General features: G+C 38.7%; 1 protein-coding gene across 3 annotated transcripts in view; it reads left to right on the top strand.

Moving 5' to 3' along the window:
- Window positions 1-829: 829 nt before the first annotated feature.
- Window positions 830-10,441, top strand: part of LOC127437691 (cadherin EGF LAG seven-pass G-type receptor 1-like) — a 79,681-nt gene continuing 70,069 nt past the window's right edge. For all 3 annotated transcript variants that reach the window (XM_051692767.1, XM_051692766.1, XM_051692765.1), the window contains exon 1: window positions 830-4,401. In XM_051692767.1, the coding sequence (XP_051548727.1) occupies window positions 921-4,401 (3,481 nt within the window). In that variant the 5' untranslated portion in view covers window positions 830-920. The remainder of the gene's footprint in view (window positions 4,402-10,441) is intronic.

Here is a 10,441-nt window from a genome sequence, read left to right as displayed (position 1 = left end):
TGATTTAAATGTATAGGCAACAACCTTACTAAATAATTTGGAATTTATATTAATAAATTCATTTTGAAAAATTATCTCAAAGGTAAAAATGCCACTAAAATTTAGATGAGGAGGGCAAAAATTCCCCCATAAAAAAGTTACTTTCTGACCCTGATCTAGATATATGTAAACAAAATAGTGTTCTGTACAATTTTATATTGTGGCATGGTAAAGAAGAGATTTCCTTGGTAGACAAATGGTATTTTAACACCTTTTCAGTATGTCAATATATATGTTACAACGACACGTTTACAACGAAATAAAAGGGTTGATATAAAAGCCACAGAGGGAGAAAATGAAAAAGGCACATAACATGGTTGTTTATGATTAAATTAAATTTTTTAATTTTTAATAAAAATTAAAAACTATAATGTAATTTTAAATCTTTGTAAAACATGAAAAAATGTGCATACAAGGAATAGAGAGAAGAAGTGAAATGAATTAAAATAATAATAATAAAAAAGTATTTTAAGTGATGTCAAAGTGTTTATTTAAAAGATTATGGTGGAATTTTAAAACATTAAGGAAATGAAAAAAGTACTACAAAATACTTAAATATTTTACAAATAAAGTGGTTGCTTAAAGTGATTTTATTTAGGTGATATAAATGGAATTTTAAAACATTGTGCGTGAGTTGTCAGGAATGCAAGCTATTGAGCTCATTGTATATTTCAAACCACAACGCCATACAAATGGTTGTGGGAGGGGAGGGAGCAGAGCCATACTCATTAAAACTGTCTGTGGTTCCTGCTGCTCTACACACATTATCATGCCTTGACCCAATGTGAACGTTCACATCACAGGAATGGGTGGAATTTTACAGACTGCAGACTTTCTGGATTGTTTGGACTAAAATTTCCCGATGAGATGCACGGTGAGCCATGGAATTATCAATGTTATGGATATGGTTTGGGTTACTTATTCATGTCCCACAGTTTGGATGCTTAGATATACACCTATCGGAAACCCATCAACCTGGTGCGACACTAGCAAATGTATCCATCGGGCCAGAATGGATGTACGCAATCGACAGAAATCACACGCCTAAGTTTTTCCGACACTTTCTGAAGATCGAGAAAAGTGATGGGGTACTCTCACTCGCGCGCAAAGTGGACTGCACGCGCCTACCGAGAAATCCCGTGCCACTGTGTTTGAGGATTAAATCACTGCTTTCGGAAAACTTCATACTGCTTCATTTCAATACATTCGTGCATGGTCAAAACTGCTTTATCAAATACAAGAGAAAACATCTAAATCCAGATGTTTCAATGCATCTACTGTCAGGATATGATGCATGCATTTCTTTGGACACCTTACCAATAAACGTTTACGAACGTTTACCCGTTTTTACGCAGAATTCCCAAATGTTTCGTGGTAGGTGTGTGAAGATAAACAAGCTCCAAGGGGATTCACACCTCTGTCTGCCTCATAAAGCTCAGAATGAGGCGAATTTACTTTGTTTAATGCCTAACTCACAGAATAGTTCGTTGTTTGTGGACGTCACGTTACATTTAAGCAACAAACATAGTCATAGTAAAGCGTGGTCTTTGGACCCGTGGGTTAAACGTCAAAAAAGAAACGTGAACTCGGCTCCTCAGTTTCAGCTGCCAAATTACCAGGTATCAGTGCCCGAGAACGAGCCCTCGGGGACGCGCGTGATAACCCTGAATGCCTTTGACGCCGACGATGGCAACGCTGGTGTCATCGAATACGACATGGAAGCTCTTTTTGACAGCAGATCTAACAATTTATTTCAAATCAACCCCGAGACGGGCGGTATTACCACACTTCAGCCATTAGACAGGGAGCTTAAAGACACTCACGTGTTTAAAGTAACCGCTACTGATCGCGGAAAGCCGAGGAGATCGGCGGTTGCGTATCTCACGATTACGGTTAGCGATACGAATGACCACGGGCCAGTTTTTGAACAGACCGAGTACAGGGTTAGTATTCGGGAAAATGTGGAAATAGGCTTCGAAGTGATGACTATTAGGGCTACAGATGGAGACGCGCCTTCAAATGCCAATATGATTTATAAGATTGTCAATGATGATGAGGTGAATACTTGTTTTGAAATTGATCCAAGGAATGGCATGGTGAAAACCAGAGTAAGACCTGACAGAGAGCTCAAATCCCAGTACAAGCTTATAGTTGAAGCCAATGACCAGGGCAAGGTTCCTGGTCCACGTACTGCCACAGCCACTGTGCACATATTTGTTGAGGACGAGAATGATAACTACCCTCAGTTTAGTTTGAAGAGATATGTAGTTCAGGTTCCTGAGAATGTAGCCGTAAACTCACAAGTAGCCCTGGTGAAGGCCACAGACAAAGATGCTGGAAACAACGCTAAAGTGCATTACAGCATTATTAGTGGGAATGTAAAGGGCCAGTTTTACATACACTCCCCTACCGGAGTCATTGATGTTATCCGCCCTCTCGATTATGAGATGATAAGGGAGTACACATTACGAGTGAAGGCACAGGATGGGGGGCGGCCGCCTCTTATCAACAGTACAGGTATGGTTGCTATTCAAGTGGTGGATGTTAATGATAACGCCCCCATGTTTGTCAGCACACCCTTTCAGGCATCAGTGTTGGAAAATGTTCCCACTGGCTACTCTGTGATACACATTCAAGCTATTGATGCGGATTCAGGCGACAATGCTCATTTGGAATACAAGCTGACCGACACTTTACCAGGCTTTCCGTTCGTTATCAATAACAACACTGGATGGATTACTGTTTGTGCTGAGCTGGACAGAGAAACGACTGAGTTTTATAGTTTTGGTGTGGAGGCAAGGGACCAAGGCGTTCCTACAATGTCATCCTCAGCTAGTGTAACGGTCACTATACTGGATGTAAACGACAATGTCCCCACCTTCACACAACACCTGTATAACCTAAAGGTCAGTGAGGATGTGGTGGTGGGCACCAGTGTGCTTACCATCACGGCCATAGATATGGATGTAAACAGCGTGGTAACGTACCAGATATCAAGCGGGAACACAAGGAACAGGTTTGCCATCACCAGCCAGAGCGGAGGAGGCCTTATTACTTTAGCACTCCCTCTGGACTACAAGCAAGAGCGGCAATATGTCCTAACTATCACAGCTTCGGATGGTACACGCCATGACACGGCCCAGGTCTTTGTTAATGTTACTGATGCCAACACCCATCGTCCTGTGTTTCAAAGTGCAAACTATCAAGTTTTAGTGAGTGAGGATCGGCCTGTTGGCTCCACCGTCGTGATCATCAGTGCCACCGATGAGGACACTGGTGAGAATGCCCGCATCACATATGTAATGGAAGACAATGTGCCACAGTTCAAGATTGATCCTGACACTGGAGCCATTACAACTCAGATTGAAATTGATTATGAAGATCAGGCCTCTTACACGCTAGCCATCATTGCGCGTGATAATGGCATTCCCCAGAAATCAGACACCACCTATGTGGAGATCATAGTTCTTGATGCCAACGACAACGCACCCCAGTTCCTTAGGGACATCTACAAGGGCACTGTGTTTGAAGATGCACCAGTATACACCAGTGTCCTCCAGGTATCTGCTTCGGACAGAGACTCAGGATCTAACGGTAGACTGAGTTACACCTTCCAGGGTGGGGATGATGGCGAGGGAGATTTTTTTATTGAGCCGTATTCTGGGATCATCAGAACGGCCCGCAAGCTAGACAGGGAAAATGTTGCAGTCTATACCCTCAAGGCTTTTGCGGTGGACAAAGGAATCCCCCCTTTGAAAGCAGCCATGGACATCCATGTATCTGTGCTGGACATAAACGACAATGCACCTGTGTTTGAGAAGGACGAACTGTATATCTACATAGAGGAAAACAGTGCTGTGGGATCCACTCTCGCTCGGGTCAGTGCCACAGATCCAGATGATGGCACAAACGCCCAGATCCTCTACCAGATTGTTGAGGGCAATATTCCTGAGGTCTTCCAGCTTGACATTTTCAGCGGAGATCTGATTGCCCTTACCGACCTTGACTATGAGACCAAGATGGAGTATGTAATTGTGGTCCAGGCCACATCCGCCCCACTCGTCAGCCGGGCCACTGTACACGTCCTCTTAGTGGATGTCAATGACAACGACCCAGTTCTGCATGATTTTGAGATCATTTTTAACAACTACATCACAAATAAGTCCAGCAGCTTTCCCACGGGAGTTATTGGGAAGGTTCCTGCTCGTGATCCAGATGTGTCCGATAAGCTACTCTACACGTTTGTCGAGGGAAATGAGCTAAGTCTGCTTATTCTCAACCAAAACACAGGGGAGCTTAAGCTGAGCAAAGACCTGGATAAAAACAGACCTCTTGAGGCCACAATGAGGTTGACAGTTTCAGGTGAGACCTGCATTATGCATATAATACCACATTATTTAAAGCAGTAGATGACTTTCTTCTGTGGAACACAAAATGAGATGTTAGCTAGTCGATTATGATTATTAGATAGTCAAGCTGCAAGTCTTATTAAGTACTCATTTAAAGGGATAGTTCCCCCAAAAATGAAAATTCTGTCATCGTTTACCTCATATTGTTCCAAAGTTTCTTTCTTTTGGCGGAACACAAAAAGAGATGTTAGGCACAATGACAGCCTCAACCACAATTCACTTTCATTGTATGGAAAAAGATGCAATGAAATTGAATGGTGACTGAGGCAGCAGTTTTTCCTTACATCTCCTTATATGTTCCAGGGAAAAAAGAAAGTCATACGGGTTTGGAACAACTTGAGGGTGAGTAAATGATACATTTTTTTGTATCATTGTTGGGTGAACTATCTCTTTAAGGTCTAAATTACTTTGAAATACACCTCTTTTCAAACTCTTGTACAAGCGCCTTGAAAGTTTGTACCACTACAGTGCAACAATACGACAAAACGCTGTGGTTTCATAGTGAGATTTAATTGCCAATCTAAATTGCTTGTCTAAATTACTTCTCTCCAACCATTCGAATGAACTTTTGTTGATCTTCACCAGCATTCCTGAAATACACAAGTCTTATAACACATATCCACTAACAACTATCATGCAGTAACATGAATAAAAGCTAATGAACCCTTCTCCATTTGAATCACAGGGAATTCAAAACTCTTTCATATCTGTCAGATTTGTTAGTTTCATGTACATTTTCCCAGAAGCCAAACTTACTGGATGTCCTGCTCATTATCAGTCACTGATCATGTGTCATTCAAAGGGGGTTTCAACTTGACTTATGATTCCAAGTTAGTCTTATTCATGTTCTCCGTTCCCAAGCAGTAACATGTCTCATGGTTAATTTAAGAATGATACAAAACAAAAAAGCTAAAATAACTTCCATCCAGAAGCTGAAAGCCATGTTACATGTCCCAACAAGGTATCACAAGAAATCAGGATTAGAACTATCCATAGTGGTAGCTTTTTATAGAATCACAGCAATAAAACTTGTTTGTCCTGTAAAAAAAGGTGTAATAATATACAAGCAGGGTTGGGAGGGATACTTTTGAAATGTATTCCACTACAGATTACAGAATACATGCTGTAAAATGTCATTTGTTTCATATTCCGTTAGATTACTCAAGGTCAGTAACGTATTCTAAATACTTTGGATTACTTCTTCAGCACTGGTAGATTTTTTTCACTTGTTTTGACTATAAAAACTCTGCCAGTACAGTAAGACAAAATTCACATGTTAAAAATACATTCTCTGAAAAACTTAAATATCTTATGCAGCGTAGTATTTAAAACAAGATTAATCAAATTGATCTTGTTTTAAAGATTTTTAGATATTTTTACAGGAAAACAATACAAAAATTATTATCAAGAATACGATTTTTGCCCTAATATCAAAGGTCTTACTAGAAAAAAAGAAATTATGATCCAACTTGAATTTTCTTGATAAAAAAATATGATCGTGCCTGGTAATGTGCATGTAAAATGGTTAGAAATAGCATTTTAGCTTAGCGTAAAGCTGACAATTTACACAAGGTTTATTTCTGTTTCCTCTGCTCCAAACTTACTTATTTAATACATCATAAGAAAGTGTTTCACCGCTGTTCAAATGCACTTTGGATCGCATCATTTATATGTATAAATGTTTCCCATCTGAAAGGACTAAATATTAAATGAAACAAATGACAATAAAATGCAAAGTTATCTCTTCAGTAATCAAAATACTTTTTAAATGTAACTGTATTCTAATTACCAATCATTTAAATTGTAACTGTAGTGGAATACAGTTACTTATATTTTGTATTTTAAATACGTAATCTCGTTACATGTATTCCATTACTCCCCAACACTGTATACAAGAAAATATTAGGGATTAATTGAAGATCCTTTAAAACTCCTGCGTAGGCTGGTACAACTAGAGTTTGTTTTGAGTTGTTTTGATACTTTTGTTTAGTGGTTGTTATGTGAATCCCACAGCTTATTGATAAGGATCTGCTTTGATCTCACTCGGTTAGCAGAGAAGTCTCTTCCATGCTCTAAGCGAGTCTTCCTAGACACATTGCCACTTAATTTGATTCTGAGAAGTGCCATGTGCTGCTGTTTAGCTGGGAGACAAATAACTTCCTGCTTTAGTCATATGACAGTAGTGGGAGAACACAAACATTACTCAGGCCTGAGGATGGTGCATTAAATCTTGCTTTTGTTCAGCATGTGCTAGATTAGTGATGTCATAGATCTGTGGAAATCCGCAGTGGCCCCGAAAAGTATCTGGACATTTAAGACACACACTTAAAATTGAATGAACGTACTTGCATTAGGTAACAAAATATTAAACCGAGTGGCATTTATTTGAATGAATTTTCAAGCAAACATTTCACAAATAAGAAGTTTGTTTAGTTTTCAATTATTTAATGTAAAACTGTTCAATATAAAGTTAAAAAGTATTTTTATGCCTTCTGGTTGTCAAATGTAGTGGAACGTGTGCATAGCTACACCTGTGGTTGTCTAAGAAAAAACAATATATACTGTATATGAAAAGTGTAGTTAGTCCTCCTGAGAAAAGGTCTGGCCCCATTAATAAAATATTATTCATCATCTCCATGGAAATAAATAAATAAAATCCTAGATCATTCATCATCGGTAACACTTTACAGTAAGGTTCCATTTGTTATAATTAGTTAACAACATTAGTTAACATCAGCTAACAATGAACAATACTTATTAACCATTTATTAATTTTAGTTAATGTTAAGTTCAACATATAGTAATACATTTTTCATATTCAAAGTTGTAATTGTTAACTTTAGTTTATTCACTATTAACTAACATTAACTAACAATGAACAATTTTATTTTTATTAACTATCATTAACAAAAATTAATAAATGATGTAAAAATGTATTGTTAATTGTTTATTTATGATACCGAATGCATTAACTAATGTTAACAAATGGAACCTTATTGTAAAGTGTTACCTCATCATCCTGCATGTTGTGACCTTGGCATATCAAAACTGAAGCAAAGTGAAGCAGCTTTAAAATGCTTGATCACTTATAGTTAAAGCTTTCAAACCAGTATCAAAAAAAGTTTTTTAATGCACCCAGGTATTGACAACCATAAAGTGATTTGTGGAGAGACTGACACTATTAATAGAGAATATTGATTGACTTCTTCTGAGGCAACATTTGTTGGAAACAAAAACATATTTTATGTCAGAAGTGTTATGTCAGAAATTCTAACTTAGAATTTTACAAGAAATTGTCCCTGCATAGTTACAAAGTAGCCATCAGAAAGAGTGCTTAATTTGGGGCTAGTTTGTGAGAATCACTTTCTTACAACACACAAAAAGTCTGAGAACCTTGTCTTTTTTTTTGTTGTTTTTTTTGTTGATTTTTCTCCCAATTTGGAATGCCCAATCCCCAATGTGCTTTTTTTAAGTCCTCGTGGTCGCGTAGTGATTTGCCTCAGTGCAGGTGGCGGAGGACGAATCCTAGTTGCCTCCGCGTCTGAGACCATCAACCCGCACATCTTATCACGTGGCTTGTTGAGCGCGTTGCCACGGAGACATAGTGTGTGTGGAGGCTCCACGCCATCCACCGCAGCAACCAAGCTCAACTCACCAAGCGCCCCACCGAGAACGAACCACATTATAGAAATATAATGTGAAAACTTTTCCAGAAAACTTTTCAAACCAGTCAGCCATTACAATTTAAGCTTTTCTTTCACATTCGTCTTATAATCCAAGAGTTGGGGGGGGGGGACATGAGCGACCAGAGCAGGATCTGTTGGATGCACATGATTTATTGACACATCTTGAAAGGTTAAGACCCGATCTAATTTTATGTTTGTTTTTTTATTATTATAATTTTTTCTGCAACATTTCTCCCTGTCCCCTAGTTAATTTCTGACCATGGTTTATGCACACATAATGCACCTTCACTAGTGCTTGTTTCTTTTAGCATCAGTTTACTTTCCATCAGTAAACTTAACTCAGCCTGGTGCATACCAAACATAACAGTGCATGGAGATAACTGCACAAGCCTTATCTGGAATGCCATTGGATTTTGAGTGATAATTTGACAGTGAGCTGCCAGGAAAAGACCATCTGTGCTTAATTCTTCAGCTGAACTTTTGATCTATGGTTTTGTCAAAGGAAAGGCACCTCTCATAATCTCTTATCTTTTCATCTTTATCTTTTGAAACGTTGACGTATTTTATTCATCCTCTGTTCATCTAAGTCAAATGTCACGCAGCAGCTGATGCAAAGCGTGTGTTCCACACACATTTTTCCCATTAACGGCAGTGATATTTCTTTATCCCCATCGCTGCACATTCTAAATCATCTTATGTATGGAATCGTTATCTTGTATCAGCTTTTATATCTGAGCATCTAAACCATGCAGGGAACTTGTGAACTTTGTAGAGAAAAGAACTGATCAAGCCGTCACAGTCATTTGCAGTTTAGGTCACTTTTAAAGACCCCATGAAATCAAAATTGAACTTTTGTGGATTTTAGTCAATGTCTGTTAGCTTTGTGGTCATCTATATGGTTATGTACTCCTAAACATTGACAAAATTTACTTTTGTCTTTTACTTTGTGCCCATGTCAAAGCATAACTGCTGTTCTTACAGGTTTTTGGAAGAATGCGCATGTGCGTGGAAAAGATTCAGAATCAGAATCAGAATCAGCTTTATTGCCAAGTATGCTTACACATACAAGGAATTTGTCTTGGTGACAGAAGCTTCCAGTGTACAACAATACAAAAACAATTCAAAAACAGTAGCAAGACATAGATAATAATAAAAAATAAAAAATAGTTATACACGTACGTACATACACACAAAGACACACACATTCATACATACATACACACATGCACATACGTAGTGCAATCTAATACAAATCTGTTATCTGTTATGTACAGTGCAAAATACAAATCTGTTATGTACAGTGCAAATGTTTTTTTTGTTTGTTTTTTTTTCAGAGGAATGAAATGGCAGAAGAGGTTGAATGTGTTGGATAAATATAAAAAAGACTAAACTGTGTATTGCACATAGTTATTGCTCAATGGGGCAGTTTTAACTGTTCATGAGATGGATAGCCTGAGGGAATAAACTGTTCCTGTGCCTGATGGTTCGGTGCTCAGAGCTCTAAAGCGTCGGCCAGAAGGCAACAGTTCAAAAAGGTAGTGGGCAGGGTGAGTGGGGTCCAGAGTGATTTTTCCAACCTTTTTCCTCACTCTGGAAGTTTACAGTTCTTGAAGGGGGGGCAGGGGGCAACCAATAATCCTCTCAGCAGTCCGAATTGTCCTTTGTAGTCTTCTGATGTCTGATTTCATAGCTGAACCAAACCAGACAGTTATTGAAGTGCAGAGGACAGACTCAATGACCGCTGAGTAGAACTGTATCAGCAGCGCCTGTGGCAGGTTGAACTTCCTCAGCTGGCGAAGGAAGTACCACCTCTGCTGGGCCTTTTTGGATAACTAACATCATAGGATGGATCATATCAACATGTCAACACAGCATAAAGAATTCAACATTTCTGGGAGTAGGCTACAGATGAAAAAGGGAAACGCACATACACTATAAACTATACCCATTTATACTGTTCACACCGATATCGACTACCGTCCCTCACATTTGCTTATATGCACTCAAGTACATTAGGGGAATCCCTGAATTTGACATTAGAGGGAAACCACACTATTGCAGTGTAATTCCAGTCGTGATGGAAAGTTAAAGAAACAAACACAGCAACAACTCCGGAATATCTGGAAATAAAGCGATGCAACAGAGAATAAAATAGTGAGTCTTCCTCGGATGCCATGTTTGTAATTTACACAAGCGTCGCAGGGAAATTATGTTGCTGCAAAAAACATAATGTTCTGACAAACTTGCTGCAAATTTCCCACTCACTATTTTCACATGCAAATGAGTTTGTGATTCGGTAATGTTGAA

Source organism: Myxocyprinus asiaticus, chromosome 48 (genome assembly GCF_019703515.2).
Source record: "Myxocyprinus asiaticus isolate MX2 ecotype Aquarium Trade chromosome 48, UBuf_Myxa_2, whole genome shotgun sequence".
Lineage (NCBI taxonomy): Eukaryota > Metazoa > Chordata > Actinopteri > Cypriniformes > Catostomidae > Myxocyprinus > Myxocyprinus asiaticus.
This window is presented reverse-complemented; position numbering and strand designations above follow the sequence as displayed.